This window comes from Equus quagga, unplaced genomic scaffold (assembly GCF_021613505.1).
Source record: "Equus quagga isolate Etosha38 unplaced genomic scaffold, UCLA_HA_Equagga_1.0 HiC_scaffold_313_RagTag, whole genome shotgun sequence".
Taxonomy (NCBI): Eukaryota; Metazoa; Chordata; class Mammalia; order Perissodactyla; family Equidae; genus Equus; species Equus quagga.
The window spans coordinates 32,330-56,951 of NW_025793536.1; the positions used below are offsets into that span (position 1 = coordinate 32,330).

The 24,622-nt window shown below is 41.6% G+C and overlaps 1 protein-coding gene across 1 annotated transcript; it reads left to right on the top strand.

Moving 5' to 3' along the window:
• Window positions 1–16,283: 16,283 nt before the first annotated feature.
• Window positions 16,284–17,312, top strand: LOC124232185 (melanoma-associated antigen B1-like). The gene has a single exon (XM_046649149.1). It carries the CDS (start codon window positions 16,284–16,286, stop codon window positions 17,310–17,312), a length of 1,029 nt encoding a protein of 342 aa, XP_046505105.1.
• Window positions 17,313–24,622: the final 7,310 nt, after the last annotated feature.

The window sequence follows — 24,622 nt, forward strand, 5'->3', positions numbered from 1 at the left end:
TAGAAATCAACAAAAGAAAGATAACTGGCGAATCCCAAAATATTTGGAGATTAAACAATATAATTCTAGATAATACATAGATCAAAGACGAACTCTCAAGAGAAATTTAAAAATCTTTTTAACTTAATGAAAATAAAAATAGAACCTATCAAAATTAGCGGGATCTAGCAAAACAAGTGCTTAGAGAAAAATTTATAGCATTGAATGCATATATTAGAAAAGAAGAGTGGTCTAAAATCAATAATGTAAGCTTCCACCTTAGGAAACTAGAAAAAGAAGAACGAATTAAATATAAACAAGCAGAAAAAAGAAATAACGAAAATCAGAGCAGAAATCATTGAAATTGAAAACAGGAAATCAATAGAGAAAATCAAAGAAAACAAAAACTGGTACTCTGAAAAGATCAAGAAATCTAGTCAGGCTAACCAAGAAAAAAAGGAGAGAAGACACAAATTACTAATATCAGAAATGAAAGAGAGGCCAGCACCACTGATCCCATGAACATTAAAAGGATAATAAAAGAATATTTTGAACAACTCTACGCCCACAAACTTGATAATTCAGATGTAATGGACCAATTCTTTGAAAGACACAATCTACCAAAACTTACACAAGGAGAAATAGATAATCTAAATTGGCCTACAACCTTTCAAAACAGAAAGCACCAGGCCAAGGTGGTTTCACTAGTGAATTTCACCACATCTAAGAAACAGATGATACCAGTTCTCTGCGATCTGTTCCAAAAAACAGAATCAGAATGAATACCTCCTAACTCATTCTATGAGGCCAGCGTCACCTTAATACCAAAATCAGGCAAAGATATCACAAGAAAGGAAAACTACCAATTAATATCTCTGATGAACATAGATGCAAAATCTTCAGTTTGCTGAGGATTATTAGCAAATCAAATACAACAATGTATAAAAAGGACTATATACCACAACCAAATGTCATTTATTCCAGGTATGCAAGGGTAGTTCGAAATTTGAAAGTAAATTAATACAATCCATTACATCAACAGGCTAAAGAATAAAAATCATATGGTCATATTGATAGATGCAGAAAAAGCATTTGACAAGATCCAACATCCATTTATGATAAGCTCTCAGTAAACTAGGAACAGAAGGGAACTTTACTCAACTTGATAAAGAACATCTACAAAAAAAAAAACTATAATGAACATCATTCCTTTTTTTTTTTTTTTTTTGAGCAAGATTAGCCCTGAGCTAACATCTACTGCCAATCTCCTCTTTTTGCTGAGGAAGACTGGCCCTGAGCTAACATCCGAGCCCATCTTCCTCTATTTTATATGTGGGACGCCTACCACAGCATAGCTTGCCAAGTGGTGCCATGTCTGCACCCGGGATCCCAACCAGCAAACCCCAGGCCGCCAAAGCAGAACGTGTGCACTTAACCACTGTGCCACTGGGCCAGCCCCTGAACATCGTTCTTAACGGTGAGAAACTAGATGCTTTCCCCTTAAGATTAAGAACAAGGCAAGGATGTCCCCTATAACCACTCCTTATCAAAATTGTACTGGAACACCTAACTAATGCAGTAAAATAAGCCAAAAAAAGGAAATAAGATGTATACAAATTGGGAGGAAAGGAATAAAATTGTCTTTGTTTGCAGATGACATGATTGTCTACATAGAAAATTTCAAAGAACTGACAAAAAAATATCTTCTGGACCTAATAGGCAATTATAGCAAGGCTGCAGGATTCAAGGTTAATATACGAAAGTCGGTTGCTTTCCTATATACCTGCAGTGAACAATTGGAATTTGAGATTAAAAAACACAACAACATTTATGTTAGCACCAAAAAATTAAATACTTAGGCATAAACCTAAGTAATATGTACAAGACCTGTATAAGGAAAACTACAAAACTCTGATGAAAGAAATCAAAGAAGATCTAAATAAATGGAGAGGTATTTCATGTTCATGGATAGGAAGGCTCAATATTGTTAAGATGTTATTCTTCCCAACTTGATCTATAGATTCAATGCAATCCCAGTAAAAATCCCAGCAAGTTACTTTGTGGATATTGACAAAATGATTCTAAAATTTATATGGAGAGGCAAAAGACCCAAAGTAACCAATACAATATTGCAAAAGAATAACCCAGTGGGAGGACGGACAATACTCAACTTCAAGACTCACCATAAAGCCACAGTAATCATGACAGTGTGGAGTTGCCAAAGAATAGACAGATCAATTTAATTGACTAAAGAGCCCAGAAAAATACCCACACAAATATAAGCAACTGATCATTGACAAAGGAGCAAAGGCAATCCAATGGAGAAAGGATAGTCTTTTGAGCAAATAGTGCGTAACAACTGCACATTCAGATTTAAAAAAATGAATATGGACACTGACCTTACGAGCTTTGTGAAAATTAACTCAAAATGAATCATAGACCTAACTGTAAAATGCAAAATTATAGAACTTCTAGAAGATAGCAGAGGAGAAAATTTAGGTGATCTTGGGTTTCACAATGAGTTTTTAGATACAACACTAAAAGCATCATCCATGAAAGGAAAAAACAGATAAGCTGGACTTCATTAAAATAAAAAAACTTCTATTTTGCACAAGACACTGTTAAGAGAATGGAAAGACAAGCCACACTCTGGGAGAAAATATTTGCAAAAAACACATCTGATAAGGGACTTGTATCCAAAACGTATAAAGAACGCTTAACCCTCAACAATAACAACAACAACAAAATGAACAACCCAATTAAAAAGTCAGCAAAAGATCTAAACGGACACCTCACTAAAGAAGATGTACCGATGGAAAGTAAACATATGACATCATATGTCATAAGGGAATTACAACTTAAAACAGCAATGAGATGCCACTACACGCCTATTAGAATGGCCCAAATCCAAAACACCAACAACACTAAATGCTGGCGAGGATTTGGAGCAAGAGGAACACTCATTCATTGTTGGTGGGGATGCAAGATGGTACAGCCAGTTTGGAAGACAGTTTGGCAGTTTCTCACAAAACTAAACATAGTCTTACCATATAATTTAGCAGTTGTGCTTCTTGGTATATATCCAAACGAGCTGAAAACTTATTTCCACACAAAAACATGCGCAGGGATGTTTATAGCAGATTTACTCATAATTGTCAAAAATTGGAAGCAACCAAAATGTATTTCAATAGGTGAACGGAAAAACAAAAAGATACAATCATCCAATGGAATATTCTTCAGTGATAACAAGAAATGAAGTATCAAGCCGTGAAAAGAGATGGAGGAAACTTAAATACATAGTGCTACATAAAAGAAGCCAGCCAGAAAAGGCCACATACTGTATGATTCCAACTACATGACATTCTGGGAGCGGTAAAACTACAGAAACAGTAAAAAGATCAATGGCTACTAGAGGGTGAGGGAAGGGGGAGAGATGAATGGACACAACATAGGGGATTTTTTAAAGCAATTAAACTCTTCTGTATGATACTGTAGTGGTGGCTATGTGACATTAGACAATTGGCAAACCCTGTAAAACTGTACAACACAAAGATGTTCCCTAATGTAAACTATGAACTTTACTTAATAATAATGTATCAATATCTGTTTATCAACTGTAATAAATGTAGGACATCAATGCAAGATGTTAATAATAGGGTAAACTGTTGGGATAGGGTATTGGGAACCCTCTGCACTTTCTGTTCAATTTTTCTGTAAACCTAAAAGTACTCTAAGAAATGAAGTCTATTAAATTTAAATAAATAAATAGTTTCCAAATGGGGGGAAACGTGCACATCGAAAGTAGTCACCAGAGCTGCAAACCAGGATGAAGGATCTGGTAGCTGACTCATCTGCTTCACTGTAACCAGAAAAGAAGATTGATCTCTGACTTGTGGTATGTTCCAGAATATGCCAAGGTGTTTCCTATTTCTCTATTTTTTTCTGTCCTCTCCTCTTGGAAAGGACTTCTTACAGCGTTTTCCAAGATTAAGTGCACTTTTTCACTGAAACATTCCCTAATCACCACAGAGAGTCTGGGATACTTCCATGCTCCCATTTGTTCTTTTACTTAATTGCAATGAAGCATCTATTACTTTGTATTGTTATTATCTATGTCTCTATTTCCCCAGTGGTCTATAAACTTCTTGGTGATAGGACTTGGATATTTTTATAATATGTTCATGTGTTTCCTAACATAGTGTCAATTTAACAAATGTTTGGAGGAAAGTTTTAATGAACAACAGCAAAAAATACTTAACTGCATATGCTCTGTATTCTGCATAAACAAGAACCTTTTTAAGGATGACATTCCAAATATTTACCAGTCAGTGTGGCAGTATGGCCTGGGTACATATAAATTAGAACTTTTCTGTAACTTAGTATTTTCATCTGTAAAATGGAGATTTATAACATAGGACAGTTTATTGAAAAAATTAGTATAGTTAACATGTAAACTGCTCATATATTCAAAGCATTTAATGAATGCATTTTTTGAATAGAATATGCTATGTAGTCATTGCAATATGTACATGCTAAATGGCTTATTAGCTACACCATTAGCTCCTTGAGGGCAGGGATCATTACACTCATTTACACCAGTATAGCTCTAGCATAAATTGTCTGATGCATTAGAAGATATCTAATATATATTTATTAAGAGAATGGTGAACAACTGGAGGAAGAAAAGAAGGGAGGGAGGTAGGGTAGGAGGAAGAAGAAAGGGTTTGTATGGAATAGCATTGTTCAATAGAATTTTCTACATTGATGAAAATGTTATGTATCTGTGCTATCCAATATGGGAGCCACATATGACTATTGAACACTTGAAATGTGGCTAGTGCAGGTAAAGAACTGAATTTTAGAGCCAGCCCTGATGGCCTAGTAGTTAAAGTTCAGCATGCTCCACTTTGGTGGTCCAGGTTTGGTTCCCAAGAGCAGAACCACACCACTTGTCTGTCAGTAGCCATGCTGTGGTGGCAGCTCACATAGAAGAACTAGAAGGACTTACAAGCAGATATACAACTACAAACTGGGGCTTTTGGAAGGAAAAAAAAAGAAAGAGGAGGATTGGCAACAGGGTGACTCTTGCCCAGCAAAAAAAGGAGAAAACAAAAAACCCCTGAATTTTTAATTGTACTTAATTTTGGTTCATTTAAATTTAGATAGCCACATGTGGCTAATGGCTGCTGTATTGAACAGCACAGGTATATATACTTTGCTCAATTGAGAAAATTCAATGCTTTAAAACTCTATTGAGTAAGTCATTATTGAGAGTCCACTAGACGTAAAATACCGACTTTGAATATTGTGGATATTAAACAAGTAAAATCTAGGCTCCTCTTGGAAATTCATTTGAGGGGAAAAGAAAAATGTGTGTTGAACAATTAACTAACAACTGAATAACCTATAGACGCTACTTTCAACCATAACTAAGGCTACTTTCAATTATAAGTGTAAAGCTATAAAGAAACCTAACTGTAAGTATAGAAGTGAAAAGAGGTTAAATATATGGAGAAGTCTTAAAAAGGAATGGAAAAAAATGTTACATATGACCTGTTTTTATACTTACCTACCACAAAATTCTAAATATTAATAGTGCCTCAGCAAGGTTTCAAGGAACATTTTGAGCCATTCTTATTTTACTTACCCTGACACAATTTGGACAGTTTGAGGCCTATATTTTAATAAATGTCCACAGCCAGTTAAAAAATGTTCGCGATTGAAGGAAAACTCAGCAGTTGAAAATGATCACCAAAAAATTTCATAGAAGTTCCGTGCTATCTATGGACTTCTGATTAGTATGTTTGAATTTAAATAGAAAACACTTTTTTAATCTCCTGGGAAAACCTTAATTTCCAAGAGTTTAACACTTCTTAATGAAGTGCTAACAAGACATCAGTGTGGGTAACAATGTGGCTCCAAATTTGGCTTCTCATCAGAATCACTTGAGGCTTCTTTTATTAAAATCTAGATTACAAGGCTCCTCTTGACTCAAGGAGTGCAGTGGGCCTGGAAATCTGTATTCTCAATACACTCCCCAAGTGATTCTGATTACCAGCGAGGAATGGAACCTACTGCTTTTTAAGAACTCACAAGTTCTGTTGTCCATTTCTTTCCCTCAGCTAATGCTGAGAGACTGGAAAGAACCCACCACTTCCCCAGCGCCCTGTCATTTTGCAAATTTCTCACGTTCCCATTTCCCATCCCACTCCCTCCAACACTCACAAATCTACTTTTCCCCTAAATCATTTGTGTTACTCTCTGAAGCGTGATTGTGTGCTCTAGACATGTGAATGAACTCTGAATTTAACAAAGATCTCCTTTAATTTAAACAGAGCTTTAATTAAACCAGAGCTCCTTTGATTTCAACACCTATTTTATTAATTTATATTGTAATATCTCGTACCTTTTTTCGATTGTTTGACATTGTTCTGGATTTTGAATACTTAGTGTTTTTTGTCAGTAAAGGGAGATTGTTTTGATGACTCTTAGTGTGGACTCCATTTCGTTCTCCAAATACCTCACCTATGTTTTCACCTTAAGCGGAACCGAAAGCCAGGGAAATCTTAGTTCTATCAACTTGGACTAGGATATCACATTTGATATAATCTAGAACTTAAAGCTCCATCTCACGAGATCACAGACACTTGATCTAGACCTCTAGCTTTCAGTCACAAATGTCACATCCAAATACAACTCATTAAACAAATATCTAACAAATGTAAGCCACTTGGTCATTGTGTGTTTAGCAGATGTTAAAGTTTGGAGAAAAATTACATTCCACATTAGGTGTTCTCTGTCAACCACTGAGGAAGCCCGAAGTTCAAATCCTGATGCTGAAGTTTTGTTTTCCTTTATTCTTGCTCTCTGAATATCCTATGCAATTTTTAAGCTATTTTCTCCCTAGAGTTCTTTTTTAAAAGAAAAATCACTGTCAACAGCTTAAGCAAAGCCCTGCAGTAATCAAAGCAGTATGTAGTCACTGGATGAAGAAAAGTAGAGAGGAATAATTTAAAGGGCAGCATTCTTTTTGGGGGCTGACTTCCTTCACCCATCTGCAAACTGAAAAGAACTAACTAGGTGGTAAGATTCTGCCGTTGTTCACTAGATGGTTTGTGTATACCAAGCTGAGGTTTTTTTTCAGAGTCTTCCAAAATTGCGTAATAACAAATAAAAAATATAGTTTGATAACAGCAGATGTCTCTGAACAGTGGAGATTATGTTATTATTGTTGTTGGGATTTTTTTTTCTGCTTTTCCTATTTTCCTACCTCTCTACAATGATCATTTTAAACATTAGTATTTTTGAGTAGGTTTTTATTATGAAATGGAAAAACCAATTGAAACATAAGAATGATTCTCCAAAACAAAACTGGCACTTTGAAGAGTGATAATCCACTGAAGCATTGGTTGAGATATTTTTTATTTTGTTCTGGGTTTCTTGCTCTATAATGAAAGAATGGTATGTGATAGCACATAATTTAAAACTTGAAGATGTTTCCCAATATCAATGGCTACTCTGTGGATATGTTTTCAACTGAAAAGATTTTTGGTCAAGTCACAAGCTCTGCTGCAACACCCTGATGAATAACTTCATAGCATTTTTAAATCATAAACATATCAAAATATCACAGAGGGAATTGTTAAAATACTAAGATCCCACTGAAGAGGCAATGCTAAAATATATGCTGGAGGCACAGGTTTCGTAAATGGTTATATTTAATATCTTTATTAATTAACTAGAACAGGACTAAAACAATATACTAATGACATTCATGAGTTTTGTTCCATTGGGAGATGAAGACACTAATGAATACTAAAATTACCGAGGAGATGCAATGAATATAGCTCTAAATATGTTACTCATATGCTGGGTTTTTTTTAAATGTCAGCTATCTTGAGCCACTATCTCATTTTTCTTTGATTTGAAAATGTTTTGAAATGCAGCATTTAAGAAAGGAACTTGATCAGATTAACACACGTCTAATTATGTGTACTCCTTAAGTGCAAATCACAGGATAAAGGCCTGGTTTGTGTTATAGCTTTGCCCAGGAAATTGCTTTAGTTTTTAAATGTATTTGAACTGTAAAGATGAAAATGGATGTGTGTTTTCAGCTGTACCCCTATAGACTTCTAAAGCCATCTCTGGGTCATTGCTCTGAGCCCCCGTGTCCATTTCCTACCTTTGTCTTTCCCAGATAGATTTGCTATGTGTGTCCTCTGCAGGAACACGGCCTGCTCCCATTTCTGAACTAGTCATTATGAGACTAGCAGAAAGAATATCAGTAACCTCTGTCCCAACATCCAGAGGAGCCCAGATTAGGTCTTTTGAAAGATGCAGAATCCTGTACCACTTGGTTGACTCGCAAGCACTTGTATAGCTTCCACATTACCACACTCCCTTCCCACTCTCACTACGTAAAATAAGTTCATAAGATGAAATTTCTCCCCTGTGGTTCCCAAACATTCCCATTCTCCACTGAGGCTGAACGCCTGCTCTCTACTCACATCTTTTGTGATTAGGTCCCCTACAGCTGGCTGGTCTAGTCTATTTTCCCCCTTGGAGGTTTGTGGGCTGAGAAAATATGCACCTACTTTCCTTTCAGTAGCCTTAATGTAGTTATATTCTTTGAGAAATTTAGGGTGACCAATATTTAACATGACCCTTAGATTGTGTCTCTCAACGATTAGCACCTCAAGCAAGTTTTGAATGTGGTTGAGTGCTGTTGACTCTAAATTGAAATTTTGTAAAAGTACCTGAAAAGGTAATATTTTATGTCACTTATTAAAGAGATTTCCTTGCACTTTAGATATAATCTTTACAGGTACTAAAGCAGACATTTTGTTTTGAAAATGTCCCCAGCCTGTATTCTTGTCCCCCGCCAGGGCCACCGCACTTTCACCAAAAACATTCAGAAAAACGTAAGCTGAGACTGCACCAGGAACATCATAGAGAGCATCTCCAAAATGTTCTGTGTTGAAGTCTTGAGATTCAATGTGAAAAAGAATGCAGGTGGGCATGCTTTCTATGGTCAAAAACGTTTAAAAACTCATCATACTGTATTATCCCTCTTGGAGTTTCTCGGTGCATATTGGCATACTGCGGGCTCTGAGAAGACCTGCAGTGAAAACAAAACGACAAACTAAAGCCAGCTTACTCTAAAATGATTTGGCTTTTTTTTTTTTTGAATAGCACTTAATATTATATCACAGGCCCTATTTTTGGAAATGCTGATATAAACACCACTCCAGCACTGATTGGGAGGTATATTTGATTCCCTGTAACAATGTCTCAGCAAGACATGCAGGTGCAGTCTGTTGTTCCACTCTTCATTGCTGTCACTCCCTCCCCATTAGGTCCCTTGCAGGCGCTCAAACTTGCTTTCCTCTGAGTACCATGATTTCTTGGAGTACCTCCCATGTGAACTGAGAATAATACAATTCCAGAAGACAGGAACCTCAGAGTCCTCTCCCACCCTTGCTATGAGAACTAGGAGACCCAGGCAGAATTCAAGCTGAGGCCCCTCACCTCCTCCTCAGGTAGGTTTTCCAGGCATCCTATATATAAAAAACAGGTCTTGTGTGGGGTTTTTTCCTGTGTTGTTTTCTCCTATGGAGACTCAAGGAGATGAGGTCCTTGGTCTGAAGTCGGTGACTCTGTTCGGCAGAGAGAGGAATTCCATACTCTACCAGGAGTCAAGGTAAGGAATCAGAATGCAGGGTGAGGAGACCACCCACTCCAGAAAAGATGGTGTCCCCACAGAGGCAAGGTCCTGCTGTCAATCCTGGGAGGACCTACACAGGGGGGACCATGTGAGATGTCCCCTCACTTTCTCATAGGGATCTCAGAGAGGTGAAGGCCTTGATCTGAAGGAAAATGGCCTCAAGTCAGCAGAATGAGTGCCCTAGGAGCTTCCAGGAATCACAGTGAGGGCCCTGAGTGATAACTGAGGAGAACACTCACCTTATACAGAGGGAACCCCATAAAGCCCAATTCTGCCTGCCCCACTGTGAGTCCTGGGAAATCTCCAACTGAGTTGGCTGGCTTCACTGTCAAATGCCTTCTCAGTTCCTCCTTCAAGTGTTTAGGAACAAGCAGGACAGGAGACCTGCGAGGCCCTAGAGCATTGCCCTTAGGTAAAGTCTGGTAGAGCTGGCCTTCACCAGAGCCAACAAAGTTGAGTTGAAGCCAGCTGAGGCCACTAACATCCTCCTTCTCTTCCTTAGCCTGTAGTGCCCCATCACCATACCTCTTACCCACACTTCTGCCTGCTGCTACCAACAAGAGTCATCCTGCCTCAGTGTCATAAGCATTGGTGATGCACACATGAGCAACATCTTCAGGCCCACAGAAAGACCCAAAGCCAGGAGCATTCACAGGCACCTTATCAAGCATATCAGATGAGGACTCCAGTGGTCAAGAAGAGGAAGAAAGTCAGAGAACACTGAAGCTTTGCCAGACACTGCTAAGTTGCCCAGACACCTTCTGGACTAGAAAATGGCTTTGCTGGTAAACTATCTACTGCTTAGTTATTAAATGAAAGAGCAAATTACAAAGTCATACATGATGAAGAATGTCATAAAAGAGGATAAGGAACACTTTCTGAGATCCTCAGGAGAGCCTCTGAGTACATGTAGCTAGTTGCTGGTGTTGATGTGAAGGAAGTGGACCACTCCTATACCCTTGTTAGAAAACAGGACCTCACTTAAGATAAGAGATTGAGTTATGAAAAGGGCATGCACAACATCAGCCTCCTGATGACTGTCCTGGGCCTGATATTCACAAAGGGCAATTGTATCAGCAAGGAGATGGTCTGGGAAGAGCTGAATATAATGGATGCAAATTCTGGGGAAAGGTACTTCATCTTTGTGGATCCCATGAAGCTCATTACCAGTGATTTCGTGCAGCTAAAGTACCAGGAATACCCGCAGGTGCCCAACAGTGATCTTCCATGCTTTGAATTCCTGTGGGACAAAAAAGCCCACGCTGAAACCAGCAAGAAGGAAGTCCTGGAAGTTTTGACCAAGGTCAATGGTACCATTCCCAGTGCCTTTCCACCCCATTATGAAGAGGCTTTGAGAGATGAGGAAGAGAAAGGCAGAGCCACAGCTGCAGCCAGGGCTGCCACTCCTGCTAAGGCCAGCGCGCACTCTAGGATCATGGCCAGCAGCTTCTCTCGTGGCTAGCGAAGTCTGAGGAAGAGTCTTCATTTTGTGTTCAAAGTGGCAGTGTTATAAGCAGTAGAGGGTCAGGGTGGGAATAAAGGGTAGACAGTGTGTGTCTTTTTTGTTTTCCTGCTCTATACGAATAACTTGTAGGTTTGTTTATTGGTATTTATCAAATGTTGTTCCTTTTAATGAAAGATTTATTTAGCTGTAGAATCTAAATTTTTACATAACGTGGGTCTCACATTTATTGCTGTTTATCAGGTTTAAGAATAAAAGTTTTGGGGGCCGGCCTGGTGGTGCAGCAGTTAAGTTTGCACGTTCTGCTTCAGTGGCCCGGGGTTTGCCGGTTTGGATCCCGGGTGCAGGTATTGCACCGCTTGGCAAGCCATGCTGTGTTAGCCGTCCCACATATAAAAAGTAGAGGAAAAAAGAGTAGAGGAAGATGGGCACAGATGATAACTCAGGGCCAGTCTTCCTCAGCAAAAAAAAAAGAAAGAAAGAAAGAAAAGAATAAAAGTTTTGGTATTTAGTAAAACAAATTAAAAATCCTTGAAATCTTTTTTCTGTTATCCATACAAGATAACTATCGGTTAGATAAGGAAAACATCTATTCTTATTCAATATTGGAAATGTGAAAGAACTTCACATTAAGAAGTTGGGATCATGAGAAAAAAATAAAAAAGCAAGAGGTGGTCAATTCGTGGTTTGCCTTATTCCTTTTAGTCCTTGTTTTTGTAAAATTAAAAGATATATATGTGGCTTTGCTTGACTTATTCAAGAATATAGGATAAATTATTTGTAACAATTTTGACTTCTTGTTCACTGGCTCTATAATTCCCACAATATTAATCAAACATCTGCTCTTTGAAAGGCTCCATGCTAGTACTGGGGATGGAAAGAAAAAAAAAAAAGACTGAGCCACTGCCCATAGAATTTTAGTGGTTAGGAGCAGCTATCATATTATAAAATGATGATATTATCTCTCAGACCTAAAGGACAGACAAAAAATGGTAGTAAGGAAGAGGGAGTTTCCAAAAGAGAGTTTAAATGTAAATTTCCTGAAGCAAGACAGTGTTGGGCCTCAGGAAACTGCAAATTCCTTGTTGGGAAGTAATTCTAAGTTAGCTACATAGTGGGCTAGCTGAGGCTGTGATCATCTTGAGCTGTGGCCAGACCCTCAGATGGTGGGTCTCAAAACTGGAAGACTAAACCTGGAATGAGAAACTGCTCTTAACAGCTACTTTGGGATTGTGAGTAAATCAGAGAGAATCTCCACCTGGGGCATGGATGGAATGTGTCCTGTGCTCTTGCTCCAGTGCAGGTGAATACAGTGTGCAAGTTAGACGTTTTATTCACATTGTCTCTGGGGAGTTTCTGAGAAATAAGGGTGATTCTCCTTTGAGGTGAGATGTTAAGAAACCACTAGGCACTCTTTGCACTGGGCTGGGAGGGTCAGAGCCTGGTCCATCAAAAGGTCATTCGAATTAAGTTATCCTGTGTATAATTTGATGAACTCTAAGTGGGTTCTAGGTTTTTGGCGCTGGCTAAATGAATGATAACAAGAGTGATTCAGAAGGAAGGGCTGGTGGGAGGGAGGGAAGTTGTTGATCCTTTAGACAAATTTTGGGAGCTTTGTGTTGCACCTAACTGGAGAAGTGTACCTTACACCCAAGTTATCATATGATAGGGAAATATTACTTAGTTTTCCTTGCTAATCAGTATTTTGGCTGATGGGGTTTTCTTTGTTCTAGAATGCTACATATTCGTTGACTTTTGATGGATTGAAAAAAAAAAACAATCTCAGCAGGGTGGGTGGTATCATTGGGGTTCAAATTAATCATAGTAATAAATGCTATGTTGAAATCTCAATATAGGCTAGGCACTCTGCCAGGCACTTAACACATATTAACCACATTCTACCAGTCCTACAAGACAGAGCTTATCAAACCCACTTCATAGATGCAGAGCCTGATGCTCGTGAAGTTTAGTAGCATGCTCAAATTCACATGCCTGTTGGGGGACAGGGTTGAAACTAGATCCCTGGTCTGGATTAGTCTAGAGCCCACACCATTCCAATTCCCCCAGCCTGAGGCCCTCCTTGCATTTCTTACTTCAATTTTCCTCTTTCTTCTTAAAAATGCTTCTCAGGCAATAAAAAGAAAGAAACTATACTCCTACTACTGGCTTGGAATAGATTCCCAGAGCAATATGAATACCAAAATAAATGAAAGGCATAAACAAAGAAAAGAAAGCTAATACTGGGTGACAGTATGATCATCTACATATGCAATATCAGATAACCTCAAAAGATCAGGGGCTCACAAAATCATCCTGGACAGCCCCTTCCCTGTAAAATATAAACCTATCAGAACAGAATTTAGGTGAGACTCTAAGTCTGGCTGGTGAAGAGAAGGAAAATATCAGCATATTTTTTTCCCTTGACAGCACACTGCCTGTCCTGGGACTCCTGACTTACGCTTCAGCTTCATCATCTCACATCACTTCTAGGACAGGGACCAAGGTTTGCAGTGAGGAAACTGCTCAGGTGTTTGGAAGGATGTGGCATTTTCCTAGAAGCCTTTAATCCAAGAGGCAGGAGCCAGGAGGAAGACCCCAGTGTTAGAGGGCTTGGGAGACCAATACCTCATAATATAGGAGGTCACACATAGATAAGCTTCCACCTGCTCTCCCACTTAGAGGGCCCATACAGAGCTGTCAGGCTGAACATAGCCTCACTTATTCTTCAGGTCTCTCAGGGACTTAAGACCCTTGGCCTAAGAAGGACAACCTTAGGTCAGTAGAAGGAGTCCCAGCCTTTGACAGATATGAAGGTGAGGACCCTAAATGAGGAATCATGGAAGGACCCAGCCAGAATAGTAGGTTTCCATACAGTCTGGCTCAGGCTGTCAACCCTTGGAGGTCTAAAACAGTCCTGGCTGGATGTAGCTCATCTTGACTTCCAATTGGGATTTGGAGGTCCCCAGAAGGTAAGTACCTTGATTTAATGAGAGCAGCCTCAGATCAGCAGAAAGTGGAGTCCCAAGACTGGTCAAGTGTCAAGGTGAGGACTCTAAATAAGAATGAGGGAACCACCCACCCCAGAGCAGAGTAGCACTACAAATTCCCCCAATGCCGTCAGCCCCGGGATGCTCAGGACAGATTTGCAAGGTGGAGGAACCCTCTAAATCTTCCTGGAGTGTCTCATGGAGGTGAGGACCTTGGACTAGTGGGTACAGCCCCAAATCTGCAGAGAGAGAAAACTCATGCCTTAACAAGAGTTAAGGTAAGGACCCTGAGTATTATGAGGGGACCTCCACTAGTAGAGGGGATCAAACAGAGCCCCATCCTTTTCTTAGCTCTGGGAGGCCCCTGAAGAGCTATCATTGACTCCATCTGTGTGGTCTCAGGGAGGAAAGGCCCTTTGTCTGAAGGAGGCAGCCCCAGCTCTGCAGGTTTGAGTCTTGGCCTTAAGCAAAGTTAAGATGAGGACCATGAGTGCTGATGAGGGGACCACTCCCTAACGAAAGGACCTCCCAGAGCCCTGTCCCCCCTGTCAGGTTTGTGAAGCCCAGAAAGGAGTAGCCATATGAAGCACAACCAAAGATTTTCTCTAGGGACTAAGGAAGGCGAGGGTTTTGTTTGAGAGCTGGCGGACTCGGGTCAGCAGTGGGAGAAGTCCCGGGTTCTGAAGATACCGAGATGAGAACCCCGAGTGAGGACCCAGAGACATCCGACTCCTAAATGACAAGGTCCCACAGAGCACCGTCCCTGCTGTCGGCCCTCGCGGACCCCCCCAGGCAGCCGTGGCCGGATGTGTCTCAGCCTGACTTCCGTTTAGTCGCAGAGGCGAGGACGTCGTCACCGGTGGGCGCGGCGGTTTTTTGGCTTTTTGGCGGAGGTTGTACTCCCAGGACTTGTCTGGAGTCAAGGTGAGGACTCCGAGTAGGAACTGAAGATACTATTCTCCTACCAAAACAACGGCGAATTCCGCCCCCACTCCAAACCCCACCTCTGCCGTCCGGCTCTGGGAGGCCCCAGAGGAGTTGTCAGGCTGACTTTGGCCTGGAATGTCTCAGAGGGAAGGCGTTAGTCTATGGGAGTAGCCCCGATTCTACAGATGGAGGATACATAGGCCCTAACTGGGTTCCAGATGAGGGCCCTGAGTGCTAATGAGCAGACCTCTGCCCAAAAAGGGGGACCACACTGAGCAGTGCTCCTGCACTCAGCCCTAGGAGGCCCCAGGCAAGGTAGACGGATGTGAAGAGACCTGACTTCCTCTCTAGCAACTAAGGGAGTTGAAGGCTACATCCGACAACTCCCAAAGTCAGCAAAGGAGGTTCCGGGCAGAACCGGCAGGCCGAGGCGCCCTCTCATTTGTTCTGGAGGTGGTCTTAGGGAGATGAGGGCCTTGGGACACAGAAGAGTCATCCCAACCCTTTGATCTCACCCCAAGAAAGCTCAGGGAAGGGCTGTCAGGTTAAGCCTCCTCCTCACTTCCTTACACCATATCTAAGGGAGGTGAGATCCTTAGTCTGAAGGTGCAGCCACCACTCAGTGAAAGGGGAGTGGTGCTAAGCCTTACAGGAAGCCACGGCGAGGGCTCTGAATGAGGACTGAGGATTTCAATGAACTCAGGGCAGAAAGGACCCCACTGAGCTCTCAGCACTGGGTGTCCTCTGGTAGGGAGGTGGGCTGAGGCACCCCTTCAGTTCCTTCTCCTGGGTCCTAGGGAACTTTGAGGTGTCAACTTCAGAGAAGCAGAGGGGAGGGGTCCAGGCTTTTCCCAAAGTTGATATGATAATACTGAAGATGAACTGAGAGGACTCCACAGGCCAGCACCTGCTGTCACTTGAGTAAACCCAAGGCAGGGCTGGTAGGATGCAGAGTAAGGCTCACCCTAAGGGTTCTATGGTTCCTCTATGGGATTCTTAGGGGAGAGGCTGACCAGGAGAACAGGAGCCTTGTGGGTTCCTGGAGCAGTACCCTCAAGGAAAACTGCAGAGGCAGCCTTCAATAAAGCCAAGGTGAAACCTTCCTGTTGAAAGGACTAATATTATTTCATTCTCTGTCCTCCAGCTGCCCAAATCACCTGTCCACTGAGCCGCACTCCTGCCTGCTGTTCCTACAACAGCCATCATGCCTCGAGGTCAGAAGAGTAAGCTCCGTGCCCGTGAGAAACGCCGCCAGGCCCGGAGTGAGACCCAGGGTCCTGGGAGTGCTCAGGCCACTGCAGCAGAGGTCGAAGAGTCCTGCTCCTCTCCTGTTTCTGGGGGTACTCCCTCAAGCCCCCCTGCTGCTGGCACTGCTCAGGAGCCTCAGGGAGCCCCAGCCACTAGCTCTCCTGCTGCAGGTGTCTCACGCCCAAGATCTCACGTAGGTGCCAAGAGCCAAGTTGTGGAAAGTGAAAATTCCTCCCAGGCCTCAGCCTCCACTGAGAGTTCTCGCAAAGCTCTTCTAACCAGGAAGGCAGAGATGTTGGTGCAGTTCCTGCTGTATAAGTATAAAATGAAGGAGCCTATTAAGAAGGCACACATGCTGAAAGTTGTCAACAAAAGATACAGGGAGGATTTCCCTGAGATCCTCAAGAGAGCCTCTGAGCGCATAGAGCTGATCTTTGGCCTAGAATTGAAGGAAGTCAAGCCGAATAGTCAGTCCTATACTCTTGTCAGCAAGCTAGACCTCAGCAACGATGGAAGTCTGAGCAGTGGCTGGGGATTTCCTAAGAATGGGCTTCTGATGCCTCTCCTGGGTGTGATCTTCTTGAATGGCAACCGCACCTCGGAAGAGAAGATCTGGGAATTCCTGAATATGCTGGGTGTCTATGATGGAATGAATCACTTCATCTTCGGGGAGCCCAGGAAGCTCATCACCCAAGATTTGGTGCAGGAAAAGTATCTGGAGTATCGTCAGATGCCCGACAGTGATCCTCCATGCTACGAATTCCTGTGGGGTCCAAGAGCCCATGCTGAAACCAGCAAGATGGAAGTCCTAGAGTTTTTGGCCAAAGTCAATGATACGGTTCCCAGTGCCTTCCCAACCTGGTATGAAGAAGCTTTGAGAGATGAGGAAGAGAGGGCCCAAGCCAGAGCTGCAGCCAGGGCTGCCACTCCTGCCACGGCCAGTGCACGTTCCAGGGCCACATCCAGCCGCTACTCTCACCCCTAGTGAGGTCTGAGGCAGATTCTTCACTTTGTTGTTAACCAGTTTTCCTGATAAGCATGAATAACTCGTTGACATCTTTTTTTCCCGTTTCTCAAGTGGTGTTCAACAGAAAGTTTATTAGATTCAGAATGTAAGTTTATGAATGACATAGATCACACATTTATAGCTGTTTGTCAGGTTCCGGGGTAACGATTTACTTAGGAGTAAAAATTTTGCTTTTTGAAATACAAATTGGCAACCCTTAAATTACTTTTGTGATCCAGAGCAAGATAACATGGCTTTCAGATAGGAATATCCTTGGAAATGTGCAAGAACTCCACACTAAAATAGTTAGGATGAGAAGATAGAGAGAAGGAAAGACAGAAAGTAGCAGTTGGTCAATTCTTCATTTGCCTTACTCCATTTGATCTTTGTTTTTGTAAATTCAAAAAATATATACATGGATTTGCTTATGTTTTTAAAGAATGTTTGCAAATAGAAATCATAATAAATCAAACCTCTTTGTTCATGGCTTTTATTTTACACAAACACTAGTTGAGCATCTGCACCTTGGAGGTCTTCGTGCTTGTACTGGGGATGTTTAGTCAAAGAAGACCTAGCCCCTGCCCATGCAATTATAGATTCTAGGAGAAGCTATCATTATGGGAGAGGGTGAGATGCTCTCTACTTCATAAAGAACAAGTAAAAAGGGTAAAGAGGGGGCATATTACTTAGTTTTCGTTGCTAAGCAGAATTTTGGTTGATTGGGAGGTTTTTTTTTTCTTTTCTTTTCTTTTTTTTTTTTTTTTGACTAGAACACTGTATATTCTCTGACATCCCTTACATTAAAAAAAAAAATCCTAGGTAACCTCTGAGGTCAATATTATCATAATAATAATTGCCATTTTCTAATGTCTCAGTATGAGACAGATGCTTTCCACACATTACATATATGCCACCAGTCCTTCAAGACAGGGCTTATCAAACTCACTTCACCTGGAGAGCCTGAGGCTCATAGAGTTAGAGTTTGGTAATGCTAAAATTCATAGGACTAGTAAATGACAAGGCTGAGACTAGACTCCAGGTCTAAATTACTGTAGAGCCCACACTGTTTTACTCGAAAAATAAACCAGAAATTCTAAAAGAAATCAAATGTTTAAATGACACATGCTGTCTCTGTTTCACAGATATCTCTAAAGTGAATTAAATATTACATGTGTCCCACCCTGAGACACATTCTGCATCTCTTATTTCAATTTTCTTCTCAGTATTTCAAAATTTGTCTTAGGTGATAAAAACAATGGCCTTGTCTCCAAACTACTGGATTGGAATACATAGCCAGAGCAATAAGTACCAAAATGATTGAGAGGTGTAAATAAATGAAAGAGACAATACTTGGTGACAGTATGATCATCTACATTTGCAAAGCTAGATAACCTTAAAAGATCTGGGGCTTTCAAAATGATCCTGGACAATCTCTTTCCTGTAGAGAGCAAATCTATCAGAACAGAAGTTACGTGAGAATCTTCATCTGGCTGAGGAAGAAAAGGAATAGATCAATGTAATTTTTTTTCCGTGACAGCCCACCACCTATCCTGGGTGATGCGGGGTCGGTGAGCCGAGGAGTCGAAAGAAAGATTTCTTAGACTCTCAAGATCTGGCAGTAGTACTCTTTTATTTAGAGAATAGTGTGGAATAGCATGGGGACAGGACCCATGGGCAGTCAGAGCTTCTGCTGCCGCCGCTTCTGCTGCCCCCGCTGGCATGGGGACAGGGCCCATGGACAGGCAGAGCTGGTGCGTGGGGACAGGACCCACGGGCGGTCAGAGCTCCTGCTGCTGCCCCCGCTGGCATGGGGACAGGACCCATGGGCAGGCAGGGCTCCTGCTGCTGCCCTGAGTTGAGGGTTAGGGCTAATTTTATAAGGCATGGGTACGTGACTTATTTTTACTGGAAAAAAAGAAAAAGAAAAAGATGATGTAAAAAGTCATTAAATGATTTCAGTGCAGATGGGGTCTGGTTATTGTGCGGTCATATAACTTTAGATACGAATCTGGCCATATAGATCGGCATGCAGGTGAGGATGCCCCGGGCTTCTCTCCCTGGGGCAGTCCTAATTCATACCATAAAAAAAGTCCACTGGGTCATATAGTTTGGCATGTAGGCCAGGTCACCTTGGGCTTCTCTAGCTGGGGCAGCCTTAATCCACATCACTGGGACCCCTGCCTTGTGCCACAGCTTTCCCATCAGACATCACTCCTGGAACAAAAACCCATTTTCTACAAGGTTTGCAGAGCAGAAACTGCTCAAGAGGTTGCAGAGATGTGGAATTTCCCAGGAAGGCTTTACTCCAAGAGACAAGAGCCAAGATGAGGTCCCCCTGTAGGAGGACTGGGGAGACCAACACCCCAGAATATAGGGAGCGGTCACAGGGACACTGGTTTTGTCTGCTCTCAAACAGAAAGGTTCTCAGACAGAGCTGTCAGGCTGAGCATACACTCACTTATTCTTCAGGCTTCTCAAGGGCATAAAAGCCTTGGTCTAAAGACAGAGTTCTCAGGTCAATAGAGAAAGGAGTATCAGTGTCTCAGAGAAATGATGGTGATAAATCTGAATGAGGATGATAGAAGGAGCTAAGCAGAACAGTAGGATCCCACAAAGTCCCATCCCAATTGTCAGCCCTGTGAGGTCCAGAACAGTCCTGGCTGCTTGTGGCTAACACTGACTTTTAACTCAGATTCCAGGAAAGTGAGGACTTTGTCTGAAGGCTATAGTCTCAGATAAGCTGAGAGTGGAGTCCCAGGCTATGACACTGTCAAGGTAAAAATCCTCTGTGAAGAATGAGGCAACCAACTACCCCTTAACAGATATGTCCTCAGACAGTCCCATTTCTGTAGTTAGCCCTGGAAAGCTGCAGGCAGAGCTTTCAGGCCAAAGTTACTCCTCATTTCCTGAGGGGGGATGGTCTCAGGGACTTAAAGTCATTGGACTAATGGGGGAGGCCCCATTTAACACAGGAAGGGTACTTACCTCCTAACAGGAGTCAACATGATGACACTGAGTGATATGATAAGATCCCTCTCAGAAAGAAGGGCGCCACATAGAACCCTGTCCCTGTTGTCAGACCTCAGACCATGTCACCTGTGCATGGTCACATGATGAGTCATTCTGACTTCCTCCCAGAGCATTTCACGGAGGAGAGGAACCTCATTAAAGGGGGCAGCCACAAGGTAGTAGAGAGAGGACTTCCAGATTGTGCCAGGAGCCAAGGTCAGCACCCTGAAGACTGAAAGGAACACCCACCTCATCGCAGTGGGTACAACACAGATCCCTTCCACTACTGTTATCTTTGGGAGACTATGGGCTATTGTGGCCAGATGAGGTAAACATCCCTTCTTCCTAGGCGGGTGTCAGGGAATTGGGGCCCTTTTAATGCAGGGATAAGCCTCAAGTCAAGATAAGGAATATTTACAATTTGTGCCAGGAGTCAGGGTGAGGACAGTGAAGAATGTGGGACCACATATCCCATATCAGTGGTGGCCACACAGAATCTTCCCTGGGAGGCCCCAGGCAGAGATGTCAGGGAGAGGGACTCATCATCTCCCACTCAGGACTAACATGGAAGTTAGAGCTTTGATGAGCTTTGGTCTGAGGGTGGCAGTCCCACGTCAACAGAGGGAAGAATCTTAGTCCTACCCAGGAGTCAAATTTAGGACCCTGAGTTGGGACCTTGAGTGGGACCATTCATCACAGGGCCTCAACATGCCTGCCATAGCTTTTGTCCTTGTGAGATCATGATCAGATGTGGCAAGATAAAGCCACTCTATTTCCTCCTATTGGCTCACAGGGAGGTGTTGGGTCTTACTATCAGGAGATAGGCCTCAGGTCAAGAAGAAGGGGAGCCCCAGGCCCTAACAGAAGTCACAATGGGGAGCCTGAGTGAGGACTGAGGGGTCTGCCCATCCAGGAATAGAGGAGACAAAAGAGAGTCATGCTCCACCCTTTGATTATCAGCTCTAGAAAACTCGGGGCAGGCATATCAGGCGAGGCTCTCCCTCACTTGTTTATATCAGGTCTAAGGGGGGTAAAATCTTTGGTTTGAAAGTGCAACCCCCAGTTATGAGAAGGGAGGGATATGTTACATGCCAGGGACTGCAACAGGTGCTTTACATTTACTACACACATGCCACCAGTCCTAGTAGAGACGGCTTACCAAATTCACTTACAGTTGAAAAGCCTGAGGCTGACTCAGAATTTGAGTGCTAAATAATGTGCCAAAGTTCACGTGGCTGGTAAGTGACAGGGATAGAATTAGATCCTTGATTAGAGTTAGTCTAAAGTCCACACTCTTCCACTCCTCTAAGCCCGAGGCCAACCTGTGTCCTTTAATTCACTTTTTTTTCTCATTACTACAAAATGTATCCAAGCAATAAGTAGAAAGATTCTTTGGCCCAACTACTGGATTGGAATACACAGCCAGAGCAATAATAATACCAAAATAAATGTGAGGTATTAATAAAGGAGAAGAAAGAAATAATGTTTGCTGACAATAAGATCATCTACATATGTGATTTCAGATAACCTTAAAAGGTCAGGGACTCAAAAAAAAATCTGACTCAGCCACTTCTTTATAAAAAGTAAAGCTATTGGGGCCGGCCTGGTGGCGCAGCAGTTAAGTGCACACGTTCTGCTTCGGTGGCCCGGGATTCACTGGTTCGGCAAGCCATGCTGTGGTAGGTGTCCCACATATAAAGTAGAGGAAAATGGGCACGGATGTGAGCTCAGGGCCAGTCTTGCTCAGCAAAAAGAGGAGGATTGGCAGCAGATGTTAGCTCAGGGCTAGTCTTCCTTTAAAAAAAAAAAGGAAAGCTATTAGAACAGAAGTTACATGAGACCTTAAGTTTGGCTGGGGAAGAGAAGGAATAGACCAACATGTTTTATTTGTCTTACAGTCCACCACCTGGGTCCTTTGATTTGTGCTTTAGATTTCCCATCTCGCATCACTCCTAGGACAGAGACCCATTCTCTGCAAGGTTTGGAGTAGGAAAACTGCTCAGGAGTTTTCTGGGATGTGGCATTTCTGAAGAAGCCTTTAATCAAAGTGACAAGAGCCTATATGAGATCACTCATGTATTAATACTAGGAAAAGCAACATCCCAGAATATTGAGTGTTACAAAGAGACCAACCCCTGCCTGTTCTCAGACCTAGAAGGCTCCAGGCAGAACTGTCATGCTGAGCGTCTCCTCACTTTTTTGTCACAGTTGTCAGGGACTTGAGAGCTTTGGTTTAAGGAGGGAAATCTTGGTCAGTAGAAGGAGTTGTCAGATATAAATGTGAGGTCCCTTAAAAAGAATGAAGGAAGCACCCACTGAGAACATTGGGGTCCCCTAGAGTCCAGTTCCTGCTGTCAGCCCTTGGAGATCCTGAATTTCCTTGCAGGATGAAGTATAAAGAGGCTTTGAGAGATGAGAAAGAGAGAGCCCGAGCCAGAGTTGCACCAGGCCTGGAACTACTGCCATGGCCGGGGCATGTTCCAGGCCTGAGTCCAGCAGCACTCCCACATCTAGTGAAGTCTGAGCGAGATTCTTCATCTTGTGCTTGAGAGGTCAACATTCTAAGTAGCTGGGCATCATGGTAGCACTGAAAGGAACACATTATATGCCTTCTTTTTGTTCTTGCTTTACTTTGATAACTGGGAGATTTATCTGTTTTTGTTTCGGGGCTTTTTTTGGGTACTTTTAAGATGCTAGTCCTTGTAATAGAAGGTTTATTTGACTTCAGTATCTGTGTTTATGAATAATATATATCACATATTTATTGCTGTTTTTTTAGTATAAGCATTAAAGTACTGGTATTTTGTAAAAGAAACTGAAACTCCTTGAATCTTTCTTTGTGGTCCAAAACAAGATAACATGTCATGTGAATATGAATTTTATTGCAAATGTGAATGAACACTACTGCAAAATGTTTGGCATCAAGAAACAAAGGAAAAGTCTTGGCTGAGTGGTATCAGCAAGACAGTGGAATAGGAATGCCCAGCCCTCAATTCCCCACTGAAACACAGATTTAACAATGATTTAAGTAACAAAATATCTTTATGAGAGATCCAAACTCTAATTAAGAAGTTGCAATACCACAGGCAAGCATAAAACAGAAATCAGATGCACTTGAAATGGGTGAGAAGAGCAATTTGACTTTATTGGCATCAGCCACTCCCTCAAGGTGACAGCTCAGCACTGAGAGAGATTGTGACTCCTCTCTAGGGGGAGGGAGAGAGTGGGGTGAATGTCCCATGTACCAAAAAAACTGTTACAACTAATAAATGTATTCAGTAACATTGCAGGATACAAAATCAATACACAAAAATCAGTTGCATTCCTACACACTAAGAACAAACTATTTGAAAAAGAAATTAAGATAATAATTCCATTTAAAATAGTGTCAAAAAGAATAAAATATGTAGGAATAAATTTAATCAAGGAGGTAAAAAATCTGTACACTGAAAACAATAAGACATCAATAGAAGACACTGAAGAAGACACAAATAAAAGAAAAGATAGCCCATGTTCACGGATTGGAAGAATTAATATTGTTAAAACGTCAATACTACCCAAAGTGATCTACAGATTCAATGCAATACCTATTATAATTCCAATGGAACTTTTCACAGAAATAGAAAAAAAATCCTAAAATTTATATGAAACCACAAAAAATCCCCAATAGCCAAAGTAATCTTGAGAAAGAAGAACAAAGATAGAGGCATCACACTTCTTAACTTTGAACTACGTTACAAAGCTATATTAGTCGAAACAGTGTTATACTAGCATAAAAATAGACATATAGACCAATGGAACAGAAAAGAGCCCAGAAATAAACCCCTGCATATATGGTCAAGTAATCTTTGACAAGGGTGCCAAGAATACACAATGGAGATAGCATAATCTTTTCAATAAATAGTGTTTGGAAAACAGAATATCCACATGCAAAAGAATTAAACTGGATGCTTATCTTACATCGTACTCAAAAACTAATGCAAAATGGATTAAAGACTTAAAAATGAGACCTGAAACCATAAAATTCCTAGAAGAAAACAGAGAAAGTGCTCCTTGACATTAGTCTTGGCAATGATTTTTTTAATACAACAGAAACACAGGCAAGAAAAGCAAAAACAAACAAGTGAGACTACATCAAACAAAAAGCTTCTGTATAGCAATGAAAAAAATCAACAAAATGAAAAGACAATGTTATGGAATGGGAGAAAATATTTGCAAACCATATATCTCATAAGGGTTTAATATCCAAATTATATAAGGAGCTCATACAATTCAATAGC

What these genes read in the sequence shown, in the direction of transcription:
- LOC124232185 (XM_046649149.1), top strand. Translation starts at nt 16,284, where the DNA reads ATGCCTCGAGGTCAGAAGAGTAAGCTCCGTGCCCGTGAGAAACGCCGC.